The 15,579-nt window shown below is 39.6% G+C and overlaps 1 protein-coding gene across 2 annotated transcripts in view; it reads left to right on the top strand.

Moving 5' to 3' along the window:
• ARHGAP21 (Rho GTPase activating protein 21) overlaps positions 1-15,579 on the top strand; it is an 81,919-nt gene that overhangs the window by 41,578 nt on the left and 24,762 nt on the right. Inside the window, exons 7-11 of one of the 2 annotated variants that reach the window (XM_065871380.1) lie at positions 4,328-4,357; positions 5,681-7,571; positions 12,817-12,975; positions 13,120-13,222; positions 15,369-15,405. In XM_065871380.1, coding sequence (XP_065727452.1) covers positions 4,328-4,357; positions 5,681-7,571; positions 12,817-12,975; positions 13,120-13,222; positions 15,369-15,405 — 2,220 coding nt within the window. The remainder of the gene's footprint in view (positions 1-4,327; positions 4,358-5,680; positions 7,572-12,816; positions 12,976-13,119; positions 13,223-15,368; positions 15,406-15,579) is intronic. The other variant, XM_065871381.1, reaches the window with a different exon arrangement.

Here is a 15,579-nt window from a genome sequence, read left to right as displayed (position 1 = left end):
TGGTGGTCTTATAATATTTTAGACCATGATCATAGACTTAGACAAGTTCATATTTTTAAGGTGATACTACAAAATAAAAAGCACTTCCTGTTGCATTTGTAAAAAGACAAAACGATTTTGTTGCCCTCTCAGACACTGAGAGTGAATGAAGTAGCCACCACCTGTCAAGTCACCTAAACAGTGATGCTGACTGAAAAAAAATATGTCCTCAATGGACCCATGGTAGCTCTCAGTGCTAGATCTGGGTGTTCTTTTCTGTGCAGACTTCAAGGTACTTCATTAAGCCTTTAGCTCCATGGACTCAAAATTCAGTTTTAAGTAGATCAGTTCTGATGGCTGTGGAGATTCTCGGGTGTGTCTGATGTTTGACGAGGGTATTTGGAGCCTTTTTTTTTTTTTTTTTGTGGTACGCGGGCCTCTCACTGTTGTGGCCTCTCCCGTTGTGGAGCGCAGGCTCCGGACGCACAGGCTCAGCGGCCATGGCTCACGGGCCCAGCCGCTCCGCGGCATGTGGGATCTTCCCGGACCGGGGCACGAACCTGCGTCCCCTGCATTGGTAGGCGGACTCTCAACCACTGCGCCATCAGGGAAGCCCCTACTTGTGTTTTAACAGCCAGGTTAAACAGCTTTTCTAGTGTAACAGGGAAGAAAGTGATGGCACTAGGACTTGAACCCAGTTAGGCCTGAGACTGTATGTAGCCTGTACTTGAAACTAAACCACAGTCCCATACTGTCGTTGGGTCCAGATGAAGAGTGTCAGTGGCTGTTACATTCACACTGCCGGTCAGGGTCAGAGCTGCTAGGCAAACTCATCTCTGAGATCTGCGTCCATTGCCCTAGTTACCACTCCATGAATGTGCGATATAAATTGAAAAATGTAATTTAACCCCAGTTTTTCTTTAGATTTATTAGAATTACTTTCAAAATAATTATTTATTATGTTCCACCATCAGTATACTATTCTATTTAAAATTAGGTATCCATTTGTCACGTGTGGATCAAGGTAATCTTGCTTTAGAGTAGGGAAGCAAGAACAGGAATTCTGGAGGGTTCTTTCATATTTTGCAAGTTTGAAGCAGTTAACTTTCTTCTATTTTTTAAAAAAAAGCATTTTAAATAATTATAAGAATAGTACATGCTTGTTAGAAAAGTTTCAAATAATTTAGAAAGGTATAAAATATCCACGCCATCCGCTTCTCCCATGTCCCACTGTGGCATGTCTGACGTGTATTTTAAAATTATCCAAACAGATATGTAGTTACTTTTGCTTTTATCATAAGTAATGGTATAAAATTAACAGGTCAGCCTGTTAACGCCAACTGGTAGGCAGGAATTTTAATCTTACTAGCTTATTTATTCTGCACTTTTTTGTTTGTTTTTCCTGTTTACTAAACAGTAAATATGGTACAGTAATAGTAATACCACCGCAATAGCAATAGGTATGGTAATAGTGATTTTGATGCAAGTCTACTAAAACTGAACTGAAAGATTATTTTAGGACTATTTAGCTACTGTTAGGCACTAATACATATAGTCAAGATCCAGACTGTTAACATTACATTTTATTTAAATGCTCTTTACAATTCTAATTCCAAATGAAGACTTCCGTGAGGCATCTTTCCTTACTCCCCTCTCCTCCCCCCCTCCCCCTTTAAAGAACATTTTGGATCTGTAGGCATGACGGGACTGCTACTATTCCGTTTTCATTAGGTGTGGCTTGAATTTTAAAATATTAATTTTTAAACTACTAAGCTACTATAAGATATAAAACTTTAATACAAGGGTAAAGGAGATTCAAGAAAAAATGTAGAGTGATATATAAAAGGCCTAATAAAAAAAAAATTGGCTAAGGATTTTTTTGTCATATCCTATTGAATTCCCAAGTGCTAATCAGTCGGAAAAAATCTGAGTGTTGTCTAATTCCATCAAAACTTCTGGATATATATTGGGTTGGCTAAAAAGTTCGTTCGGTTTTAAGTAAAAATGACACATTTTTCATTTTCACCAAGAACTATATTCAACAGCGTATTCATTAACCAAATGAACTTTTTGGCCAACTCGATACTCTGAAGTATCCATTTGGACTTAAACGTAAAAATAAAAATTATTATGAGCCAAATATGCAATTCTTATGACATTGGTTTCAGAAATTTCTGGGCCGTGCTATTTCAGGCAAACTTATTGATACAGGATGATTTTGATGTCATTATAAAGAATATAAATTGACATCATTATATAAAAATTACCTTAAGTGATATTTTGTATTGTTTAATTGGTGCCTATTGACAATTCAGAGATTCCCAGGGGGTAATTAAACCATTGAAATGTCTGACCATGTTGTCTCAGTGAAAGACTGAGTACTTTCTGACTCAAGAGAAAGCATACCACAGTCACAGCTATGAGCAACTTACGGAGTTTAAAATTCTGTTTTCAGAGTGTAAAACCTTATTAATGGGTTCCACGTTCTTCTCAAAGAGTTGAATGTTGTAATCCACCCCAGTGTTTGCACAAGCCCCGTCTAAAGCTTTCCTCTGTAGGCAGTTTGTTTTCTAGAGGAACACTTAAAGGCATCCTGGGAGAAGGGGACTCCTTAAAATTGTCATATCGTCTATTCCTAATTTACATGCCTACGCTTATTCTGGAGATAATTTGTGTCTGCACCGCACCTCTCAGCATAGCCGTAGAAGTTTATTCCCATGACTTACCTGGAACACATACCAAGCGACAGTGGCCTTTGGAGCACTGCTGATTTCCCCATGGATGTTAATTGAATGGTATTGGTTCTCAAACTTTATGAGAATGAGAAACTTTTAAATAGATAGAAAAGCAAACAAGCTCTTTTAGTGTCCATGAACTGAGAGGATATGTGAGGAAATTCAGTACTACTACTGAATGAATTCATACTTTATCTCAACCATATCTGCTTGCATTAGACAGTAGTACTGTATGTGTAAGGTATTCTGTTTAGTCAGTCCACTGTTAACGCGTGGTCCATGTGTGTATATTTAAGGACCCCTTTGCCATGATTTTACCCAGAAGTGGGGACCCATGAATATAGACTATTTAGGAATCTTAGCAATATCTAAAGTATGTCAAATACCTTTTCAAGTATTTAATAGTTCTGGTCATATACTTTTATTATTAAAAGATAATATTCCTCCCCAAATTTGAATAAAGGAGGTATCTCTAAATTATTAGTTCTAGAACAGCATTTCCCGGCAGAAGTTCTAATTGTGTTAAAACCCCGGGGAAAAAATGGGTTCCGTGGCCAAATAAGTTTGTAATTTCACGTTGTTTTACAACGTACATTAACGTAGTAGAGGTCTTGAGAAGTCATGAAGCCCACCAGCCAAACTTCCCCTACATCATCAAGCATAAGGAATACACCACCCCTTTCAGGTAGATGCTTAATAAAATTGCACAAACACGCTCTAACAATACTGTACCAGCAAGTCCACTCATCCACACACAGTTTTCCTGTCACGGAACAGTGCTGGCGCTACTACAATCAGCATTAAAAAGATAAGCTTATTATGTCAGTGGCACATAGCCAAAATGTATATTTTGACTGACTGTATTCATACCTTAGAAATATTATGGCATGCATGTTTTCTTTTAGCTACTGGGCTTTCATTTCTCACTGCATCCTGGTTTAGGTTCTATAATATTCTTTATAAGTTAAAAAGAATTACTCTGGAAGTAATATTTTTTATGTCCATCCAGTAGCTATTTTAATAAGCTTAATAAAATAGGCCAAAAGGTACAGCATTGGAAGATCTTAATTTTTGAGGGAAACCCATTTGATAAAACAGCCATTCTTTCGTTCCAAATCCTAGTGTACAGGCAGCTGCAGTCAGCTGACAGCTTGCGGTTATGCTCTGATTTACAGGGGAAGGAGGAGGTTGTACTATTTTAAATGCATAATAGAGCATTCGTTTTGTCATCTGGAAGCAGAGATGGAAGAAACTCAGGGGAAGTGAGAGGCATCAATGTTGCTCTTGCGGAAGGGAAGCTTTGTGGCACATTATCAGACAGCAGTGCATATTGAAGAAAATATCTGTTAGGAATGCATGTCACCAGATGTATTTTGCTTTCGAGAATGGTAGACAGATCAAATAAGAACCGAATAAAAGCCTGAGAAAAAGATGCTCAGAAGGATACTGAAGTTACTCTTTATGCCTCACTGCCCTTTACTTCTCTTGGTACCTTCCAGAGGAATCAGTATAGATGTATTTTTAGATTGCTGTTCTCCAGCATCAATATGACAACATGATTCTGTCTTTATATCAGTAAGCAGCTTCTACTATGTTTTCCTATTTTCTGCTAGCTACAATTTACAAAGGATGTCACAGCTCTGGTAAGAACTGCACAGAAGCCATTTCCTTGCTTTATAAATCATGTTTTGTAAAGATTTGTAATAAGCCAATCTATTAAAACTGTAAGTTTGCTTAGAGGAATCTCTCCGTGGTGTTAATCTTACTAATTTGCAGAATGTGTTTGTGATATATTATTTTCTTTCTTTCTTTCTTTCTATGTTTGGTTTTCTTTCGTATCCTGTGCATAACTGGTGTTAAAACATAACATCTATCTGCATCTGTATTTTTTTAAGCATCTCACACTCTCTCTTCTCCTAGTACTTTGCTGTTATGTTATGTTTGTGGCTGCACCTGAGCTTTGCAAGCTGTCTAATGCAAAGAGAGGATGTGATGGTAGTCTTGAATTAAGCTTGTTTGGATTAGGGGAGGGTGTGTAACATGACACCACACCTAACTGTCTCAGCTGTTGGACATAGTCCTGAATTATATCGGTTAGCTGTGTTTATAGAGTCTTGTTACTTAATTTGTTATATTTAAGTTGTAGAAAACATTGCTAGATAATTTCGTGAATAATTGATAAAAAACAATTGGAGCTGCATGCCTGCCTGTTAGTAATAGAGAAATGTCTCCTTATAACAGGTAAAAGAGACCAAATAAATTTGTACAATACAATTTTGCATTACCGTAAAATAAAAAAATATAAATTATATACCAGGAAGATGAATTACCTTTTTTCGTATTTTACGCCTTTAATATGTACTTAATTTCTTAAATGTGCATATTCTCTATTTCTCCTGGCTGTTGGAGGATTTAATTTATCAAAATGGATTATTTTTAGCGACTCAGTAATCATTAATTGGCAAGACAGTGTTCAATGTAGTATTTATGATAGCAGCAGTGCCTAAAGTGAAGATGTATTTGGTGAAGGTTTTAAATATTTTCACCTTCACTCTGGCAAAAGATCAGAGTCTTGTTTTGCTGAGATTTATTAGGCAGCCATTTAACCTGCCAACTGCTGGGGAAAAAAAAAATCATAAAACTTGAAAGCGGAAATTTTTAGAAGCAAGACGTCCGTATCTAATTAATGGTGGCGAGGGCGGGGCGGAGTTTGCTGCGTTTCAAGTCTTTTGAGAAAATAGGCAATTGTAATTTATATTTTTTGCAAATTCTACAATTTATTTGATTTCTGAGAGACTAGCCCTTTTCTGAATTTGTGGAGTACCCTTACACTGTGTTTGCCTGCATGCTTTAGTGAATGCCACCCAAGAGCAGGGCACCGTAAAATAACATAGTGCATCGCAAGAATGGAAACAAGTGTGCCTTTGATGACTCTGAAGTGACCCCTTTCTCTCATCTTCATGTAGGCGTATTCTCAAGATGCCTACCTGAAGGGCAACGAAGCCTACAGCGGCAATGCCCGCAACATACCTGAACCTCCACCAGTCTGCTACCCCTGGCTGCCACCCGCCCCTCCCGCCCCGGTGCAGCCCCCTGAAACAGCTCCTCCAGACTCCTCCACGAGCAAACCGCAGACCAGTCCCCCAGTATTGACGCAGCCCGGCAGGGCCTACAGGATGGAAATACAAGTGCCTCCGTCACCACCAGAGGTGGCCAAGTCAAACACAGCAGTGTGTGTCTGCAGTGAAAGCGTAAGGACTGTCATTGTACCTTCTGAGAAGGTTATAGATTTGTTACCTAATAGAAGCAACCACACGGTTCCCTCCCACAGAACTGAGGAAGTGAGGTATGGCAGGAACGAGCAGACCTCTTTCAAAACAGCATCAAGAACCACATCGCCACCATCCTCGATTCCCACGTCCCATCTAATCCATCAGACCGGCTCCAGGTCGTTGGAACCTTCTGGCATTTTACTTAAATCAGGCCATTACAGTGGACACTCAGAAGGACTGGCAAGCAGCAGGTCTCCAGCTGTGGATTCTCCTCCCGTATCTGTCAATCACTATTCTCCAAACTCCCATCAGCACATAGACTGGAAAAACTATAAAACTTACAAAGAGTATATTGATAACCGGCGGTTGCACATGGGTTGTCGGACAATTCAAGAAAGGTTAGATAGTTTAAGAGCAGCCTCGCAGAGCACAACAGATTATAACCAGGTGGTACTGAACCGCGCTGCCTTGCAGATACGACGTCGGAGCACCTCTCAGGACCGAGTGCCCCAGTCCATTCAGATTCGGCAACGCAGCGTGTCTCAGGAGAGGCTGGAGGACTCTGTGTTAATGAAGTACTGTCCAAGGAGTGCATCTCAAGGAGCGCTGACATCTCCTTCTATTAGTTTTAGTAACCATAGAACTCGCTCGTGGGATTTTATCCAGGGACAGGGTGAAACCTTAGAAAACGTCCATTCTGAATGCCCACCACCCGATGTAAAGGGAGAACGAAAGCAGACTTACAAGTGGAGTGGATTTACCGAACAGGATGATCGGCGAGGTATTTATGAAAGGCATAGGCAGCAAGAAATTCACAAGTCTTTCCGAGGTTCCAATTTTACAGTGGCTCCGAGTGTTGTGAATTCTGACAACAGGCGAGTGAGTGGCAGAGGGGTGGAATTGGTGTCTCAGTTTAAAAGAATTCCAGCAGATCTGAAACCACTGCAGCCCAACAGAAATTTTCAAACTACCTGCGGAATGTCCCAGCCTCGAGGTATTTCACAAGACAGGTCACCTCTTGTGAAAGTCCGAAATAATTCTCTGAAAGCACCTACGCACGTCACAAAACCACCCTCCAGCCAGAACTCGTTTGTTTCCATCAAAGACCAAAGACCGGTAAATCACTTGCATCAAAACAGTCTCTTGAATCAGCAGACATGGTTAAGGACTGAAAGTGCCCGCGATCACCAAGTGGACACTGGGAAACCCCCCTCTCTATCCGGAGCTTCTGTTAAGCCCACCCCTCCGATGAGTGAGAACGCTGGCACTGCAGATTTGGAATTATCCGTCACTCAAAGGAATCAAGATTTAAATTTACAAGAGGCTGAAATTCAGCAATCAAATGCTGTAGATAATAAAGAAACTGTCATCCTAAGAGAAAAACCTCCAACTGGTCGCCAAACGCCGCAGCCTTTAAGGCATCAGTCTTACATCTTGGCAGTGAATGACCAAGAGCCAGGTTCAGACACCACTTGCTGGCTACCTAATGACGCTCGCCGCGAGGTCCATATAAAAAGAATGGAGGAGAGGAAGGCCTCAAGTACCAGTCCACCCGGTGATTCCTTGGCTTCCATCCCATTTATAGGTGAGCTCACTTAATGGTCATTGGCTAGTACGTCAAATAATTAACACATCTTTTCAGCAAAGTATTTCTAGTTCAACAGGTACAGGAATTTTACACTGTGATCTTAAAACACTTGTTCCACATATTCTACACTCTGCTAAAACCAGAGCCATAAGCTTTTACTCTCAAAAATTATTTCTAGTATCCATTTTCCTTTTATTTTTTAAACTTTACATACTCAGTACTCATTTTTAATTTTTTTTTTTTGCGGTACATGGGCCTCTCACTGTTGCGGCCTCCCCCGTTGCGGAGCACAGGCTCCGGACGCGCAGGCTCAGCGGCCATGGCTCACGGGCCCAGCCGCTCCACGGCACATGGGATCTTCCCGGACCGGGGCACGAACCCGCATCCCCTGCATCGGCAGGCGGACTCTCAACCACTGCGCCACTAGGGAAGCCCTTTCATTTTGATTTTAATGAGACAAATCCCCACCGTCTGGGGTGGGGTCAGGAGACCCATCAGCAAACCAGATTGTGCTTAGTTGTTGATTCAGCTGAAACAAAAGCCAAGTGGAACAGCTTTGATCGCTAGTAATCAACCTTTCATTTAAACAGTGCTTTTTACTTTCCAAAGCTTATTTCTTTGTAAATTTTAACTCTGTGGGCCAACTGAAAAGACCTCTTTGTTGTCACATTACTTTGTCTTAGAATCAATCCTGGACTAGATGGGGGGAAATTACTTAAATTACAAGCATGTGCCCTGATCCAGAACACCTATCATGTTGACTGAGGCTTTAGTCTCCTCCCGGGCTTTAGTCTGCTGACATGCCCCAGGTATATTATCCACAAAGCAGCCAGTATGTTTTTTAAAATATAAATAGGATCATTTCACTCCTGATCAGAACCCTTTTTTACTTCCCGTGTTGCTCAGAATAGAACCCAGAACCCGACTGCAGTGGACAAGGCCCTCTGTGATCTGGGTCACAACCCTACTCCACCTCTCACCCCTACCTCCCGTCTTCCTGTGCACGCTGTCTTCACACACGCCAGCGTCCTAGCAGTCCTGAAACGCGCCAAGCACACCCTGCTTCAGCGCCCTGGCACCGGTTCCAAGCCTTGGAGTGCATTCCAGAGAGATTCACAAGACTCGCGCTCTCTCAGTACATTTGGGCCTCTGCTCAGATACTACCTTATCAAAGCAGCCTTTCCAGACCAGCCTATCTAAAATACACACAGAACCTGACATTCTCTATCTCCTTAAGCTACTTTATTTATCTTTATACCACTTGTTTCCACTTGGCATTTGTACTTTTTGTTTATTACATGTTTCTCTGCAGAGCTAAAACATGAGCTGCGTGAGAGCCAGGATTTTAGATCTTTTGTTCACTTCTGTGTCCTTAATGCCTGGCATAGAGAAGGCACTCAATATTTGTCGAAATAATAGGTGAATGATAATTTTGATTTGATGGTTAAATGTGTAGCAAAACAAAACAAATTTTCATCATAATTACTATGCAACTCTAAGATATCATATGCTAACAGGATTATCATATATGTCCTTCGTATTCTCTTCATTTAATAAATGAGAAATTTAAGCTATTGAGAGGTTAAATAACTTCCCCAAAGTCACACAGTCAGTATGCAATAGAGACTTCCCTGAGTCAGCCTCATTGCAGAGCACAACTCCAGAGGGCACCATTTATACAGAATGCGTTGTAAACAGCGCCCTCTGGAGGTGTGTGATGCAAGGCTTGCTTTGAGGCCGAGGCCAAGGCCATACTCTCGCTCTACCTGTTACCTCATAGGTTCAGGAAGAGTTTGCCATAATTTTGTAATATATTGTATTCTCTTTCAGTACTGTTTCAGACTTTTTCTCTTCTAGAGAAACTTTATAAGCCATTGAGCTCTTGGACTGTCAGGTGACACTGTCAGAATCAGTTTTTTAAAACAGTCCCACATAACTTATATTTTATAAATGTGGCGTATTCAAGTTGTAAACATTGCAGGGACTCTCAACCTAAATTGTGCTCAACCTAAATTTGTATCTGTACCCTTAAGGCCGGCCTCAAAGAGTAGTAGACTTCCATTGTAGATGGAAATGATAGATATTTTATAGAAATTATGATTTTTTTTTTTAAACATACAAAGCCCTACAACCCATGGCTGTATTTCCCAGGCCTGTGAGATGTTACCAGAATAATGGCATTATACTTTCTTCCTACTTAGTAAGAATAATATAATGAAGTTATATTGGAGTAATAATAAGTTCGCTAATTATATCTGTTAATATTTCTAGGTACAGGAATAAATCAAAAGGTTAATTATGCTTTTAAAGAGAAGTTTGGCTAAAATATAAAACAAAAATATATTCTATATACATAAAGATTTAGAATAATTATTAAAATAGACCATTTTGTTGGTTTATTAAAAATAAAAATACTAATTTGTTCTGATCACATTCTACTTTAAGTACTTATTAGAGTCGCCTTAGTTCCTACTGGATGACATCCTCTGTTTTATGAATCATGACTTAAAAGTCCCCCAGCATAGAAATGTCTTTATAATCCATTTATTTCCTATATGCCTCCCAGGACTTTAACATATTGCATATGATTACTCTGGTATATCATTTGAACAGCACCAGTGGAATAGGGTAGAATACAGAACGGAGATATGAACACAGTATTGATTTTACTGTTCAGATGTAAATGCTGTCTATGGATGTAAGTGTTCTTAAGTTCCAAAATTTAATATTGAAATCCTTTTATTATTGAGCTTCAGAGTTTTATCTGACCAATGGGTATTTGTCTTTCCAATCTAGCTTTTTTTTTTGCGGTACGCGGGCCTCTCACTGTTGCGGCCTCTCCCATTGCAGAGCACAGGCTCAGCGGCCGTGGCTCACGGGCCCAGCCACTCCGCAGCATGTGGGATCCTCCCGGACCGGGGCACGAACCCGTGTCCCCTGTATCGGCAGGCGGACTCTCAACCACTGTGCCACCAGGGAAGCCCCAATCTAGCTATTTTTAAAAATATGTGTTTTACTGGGATGACTCCAGCATTGAAGTGGACTAAAAGAGACTATTTGCAATGTTTCTCAAAGTATTTTCTAGGAACACTAATTCCATTTGATAAAGGGGGAAAAACAAAAAAGATCAGTGATCAAATAAATTGAGAAATGCTGGGTTTTGAAAGTTAAACAAGTTTTGTCTGTCTTCACCATAGAACTCTCAGCATCATTAACATGCTCCTATATGTCGTGAATTTTCTAGACAGGATGTAGTACAGTTTGTCTCAGAAGTATTTGACCATGAATCCTTGCTTTCATTTAGAGTATTTCAGTTTAGTATACCATTAAACACACTTTGGAGAATGTTGGCCTATACTCTATGCTATTTTATGGAACATTTAAATTAAAAGGAAGAAAAGCAAAGAATTAAGGCTTGCTGTTGTATCATCACACTACAGGGTCTTTAATAGTCTGTGAATTTAATAGTTATTTTTGTTACTTGAAAACATTATAACCAATGCAAAATAAATAAGTAAGTACATAAATAGGTGCCTTGGCTTTATTCCCAAAATACCACAGAATGGAGCCAATTTATTTACTTAGGTGTCTGTGTAATACAGAGCTAATGAAACGTCTTGCAGAAGGAAAATTTTCCAACATTTCGTTACGCATTCAATATCTCATATTCCTTTGGGGTCACAAAGACTTAGAAAAATGAAGTAAATAAACGACTTTTTTAAAAAATTAGGAATATCGGTCATTAGCAGTAATTTGTTTATGGCCACTCCCACACATACATGCTCTTGTAAAGCTTCATAGTAAGTCCTGAAAATAAATTTCAACATCTTTCACAAGTAAACACAAAACGAGTAATGAGTTCCTAAGTAATCTGTCCTATAGTAGCAGGTATTAAGGTGTATTCTCCAATCCTGATTTTCTATGTTTCTTTTTACTACTCATAACTATTAATATAAAGAAACCAGCTGTATTACCCGCATCGAGTTCCTCTCAAATTCCTTCTCCCCTTTTTTGCCGTACTTTTACTACTTCTTGTTCTTCTCCCCCTAAAGTTGGCCAGTATGTGTGTACTTAATTAGGATTAGCCTAACTAAAACTGAATTTGATTGGTGTAGCCATGCTGGCCCTGGCATTTTAAACCAATTTAGAAGTTTTGTAGGATATAGCTTGATTACAGTGTCTCTGTAGGTAAGTTTAGCTATCTGAAATTTACCCAAAAGGGCTGGGACTGGGTGATTGGGTGACTAAATAACAATTCTGCATTTAATATTCCCTCTTCTTAGCTCAGATTCCCCAAGTTTGAATTGGCATCTTCTTACTAGATAAATTTCTGTGTTCCGAGTTTAACGAAACTGCTCACCACAGAATAATTTTAGATGTTCATTTATCTTCCTTTTGGTAGTTGGCTTTTATCCCAAAATATTTCAAATTGATCTGTAGCACACCTTATAGAATACTATGCTTATTTCCTTAGGGAAATAAAAATTTTTTAAACTTCGCACTTACAAAAATTATAGAATTGTATCCCTAAAGCAGACTTTCTGGATTTTCAGCTAGTTCCTTTAGTGTTGAAAAGAGATCCAATAGTAACTACACTCTCAGCCAGATCTGTCAGTTTTTAAAATAAATGCAAACCTCAAAAGCCCCCTAAAAAATCCTTGGCTTATGAAAGCCCCGAAGTATTTCATATTCTTACATAAATTAAACAGATACTTTTATCCCTTTTGTGGATTTATTGTTGTAGTCCCCTTGAGCTAGAAGTGACCCTGATAATCCTAGTCCAATTTCTTTATAGGGAATGAATTTAATACCCCGAGGAATTAAGTGTCTTTCACAAAGTCCAGCAAGACAAGTCCTTTGACCCCTCCCCTGCTCAGTCTTCCCATTCCTAACAGCTGGCTTATTCTGTGTGCTAAAATAAATCGTTGCGAAGATGGATTTATGACATTGGTGCCTAATATTTATTAAGTTCCTTTAAGGTAAATGTTGGAATCCTTGAAATTAGTACTTCCAGCATTTGTCAGCTGGCAAGTTGCGTCATCTTTCATACACATGTGCCCCTCACATACACACAAACCCATGAAATCTTACAACCTCTGGTTAACTTGTCTGACCCATGAACCTGCAGACATGCAGCCAAGTAACTGTGACACATTCCCGGTGGTTCTTTCAATAATGAATACTGATTACTGTTGTATTATTTTATCATTACTGATGATACCTATTTCCTCTCACCTTACAGATGAGCCTGCTAGCCCCAGCATCGATCACGATATCCCACACATCCCCGCCTCTGCGGTCATCTCTGCTTCCACCTCCCAGGTACCCTCCATAGCAGCGGCCCCTCCCAGCCTCACAACTTCAGCTCCTTTAATTCGACGTCAGCTCTCTCATGACCAGGGTACGTTTCAAGGAGCGGTTATGTGAACTGTCTTACGTTCTCAGTTTTCCATTTAGAATACTGTGACACCCCGTGATCTCCTCGCCATTTAAAAAGAATCTGGAAACCACTTGCGCACGTCTAAATGTTGGGTTTTGATTGCAGAATCTGTTGGACCTCCCAGCCTGGATGCCCAGCCCAGCTCAAAGACAGAACGATCAAAATCATACGATGAGGGCCTGGATGATTACAGAGAAGATGCAAAACTGTAAGTCTGAAGCGTGTTATCTTAAATACTTGTTAGTGGCTGCTCAGTATGACCTTGACATGTAAATACTGAATTTACTGATGTCTTCTTTATTTTCTAACTTTATGACATTAGAAATGCAAATAAAAAATCAAAGTTGGGGGCTTTCCTGGTGGCGCAGTGGTTGAGAGTCCGCCTGCCGATGCAGGGGACGCAGGTTCGTGCCCCGGTCCAGGAAGATCCCACATGCCATGGAGCGGCTGGGCCCGTGAGCCGTGGCCGCTGAGCCTGTGCTCCGCAACGGGAGAGGCCACAACAGTGAGAGGCCTGCGTACCAAAAAAAAAAAAAAAAAAAAAAAAATCAAAGTTGTGACATGATAATACATTCAATTGAATTTTTTAAAAAATTAATGTTTAAAAATCAGTAATACACAAACATAATACAAAAATACATATAAAAATATATATATTAAATAATTACTTCTGCTTTAGGCCTTCAGTCACCCAGTTCTACTCTCAGACATAACTGTGCTATCATTTTCTTTTATATAATTCTAGAGCTATTCTGTGCATAAAGTCATACACACATTTACGTACGCTTATATACGTTTGTGTGCTAATTGTTTTTATAAACACATGATAGGTGCTCTACACACTGATCTTGGAGAGCATTCAGTGCATGTATGCCTGGCTTATTCTTTTTCATGATTGCTTAATTTTCCACTGAGTAGTTATACCATAATATATTTAACTGGTATTCTGTATTCTAACAGACATTTAGGTTGATCAAATCTTATGCTACAACAAATAATCCTTCGGTGCCTATATTTGTACATAGTTCATTTAGCATATACGTGAGTGAGTACAGTTGGAAAAAGGATTGTTACATCAAAGGGTATGTGTAATTTTTACTTCAATATCTATTGTCAGTTGCTCTCCAATTTATTCCTCCTGAACCAGCTGCCTGAGGGGAGTCTGTGTGAGGTGTGGCCAAGGGCAGTGGCAGTGGCTAGCAGGGATTTTTCTAATGATGCAGAGTGGGATGTGTGAACCGTTTTAGCCTTTACTCTCCCTCATTAAAAGGTATCAGTAAACAGGCACATTTCAGAGTCGCCTTCACCTTACCCCAGCTACACAGTGCTTCCTGCAAAGATGGCAGGACCGTGTGTTTCCTCCTTCATCCTCACCTCCCCTGAGGCTCCTGTCACTGGTACCCCCTTTCCTGTTGTTCCAACAAGGAAAGCTTGGTTTTGATCTCTCAGAAAACAGTGCTCTGCAGTTTTGTTTGAGACGTGTAAGCACTGGCGCCCTCTCTCCCCGTATCCACTTTTTACTTCACTGCATTTAACCCCACTTCTTCATATGCTGTAGTTCAGATTACAGGCGTCTCCTGATGTTGTTGAAGATGAGTTTGCATATCTATTTCTGGTTGCCTTGTGGGGGTGGGGGGCTCTGAGAGGAGAGGACAGCGCCATCTTCGATCACACCTTAAAATCCTAAGTTCCTTAATGAACTTTGAATTAAAACAACAAGAAAACAACTTTGTCCCATAAGGTTAAATTGTTTTTGAATAATTACTGTGAATCTGTCCTCTGAAGCCCTAAGCTTATTCAGTGGCAGCTGCTGTTCTCTGTACTGAAACATCCAGAATATGGTCAGAGGGAAGAGTGGCGGCCATGACTAGCCCTGATAATGCACTTGCTGGCACCATGTCCACAAGCTGGACAAGTGTGGAAGTGCCTGTCTCTATCTGACCGCTGATGGTGACCACTGACCAGTCATTATTGACAGTGTGGAAATCCTTAATAGAGCATCACACCTGTGGGTAAATAATAACATAACGGCCAATGTTTAGTGTGAGTAGCTTTTTCCTTGATACAAAAAAAAAAAGGATAAGAAAATCTCACCTTTTATTCAGAGATGGTTTTAACTTACAGTTTAAGAAAACTTCTATCATGGAATAGAAAGTTTAAGTACTTATAAAGTTTAGGTACTTATAAAACTAGCTGTTTTTCCTCATTTGCATCAAACTCTGATCATTTAACATGGTAACGATGAAATGTCAGCTTATTAATGAAAGGGTAGTTGTAATAGTCAAATTACTTTTACATCTTTAAGGTATTTTTATGCATTTACTGCAAATATTGATAGACTTCTTTTCCAACAGGTCCTTTAAGCATGTATCTAGCCTGAAGGGAATCAAGGTAGGTATTCAGTATTTTTAAAATATCGGTAAATGATAAATGTTTCTGTTTACCTGAATTTACTTTAGCTCTTCATAGAGAATTATTTCTTTTATCCATTAGGTATTTCATATTTAAATATCATAAACTTGTATTCTATAAATTTCAAGTGCATTTGGAAAATATCACTCTAAG

Source organism: Phocoena phocoena, chromosome 2 (assembly GCF_963924675.1).
Source record: "Phocoena phocoena chromosome 2, mPhoPho1.1, whole genome shotgun sequence".
Taxonomy (NCBI): Eukaryota; Metazoa; Chordata; class Mammalia; order Artiodactyla; family Phocoenidae; genus Phocoena; species Phocoena phocoena.
The sequence above is the reverse complement of the archived record's forward strand: the minus strand, read 5'-3'. Positions and strand labels throughout refer to the sequence as shown.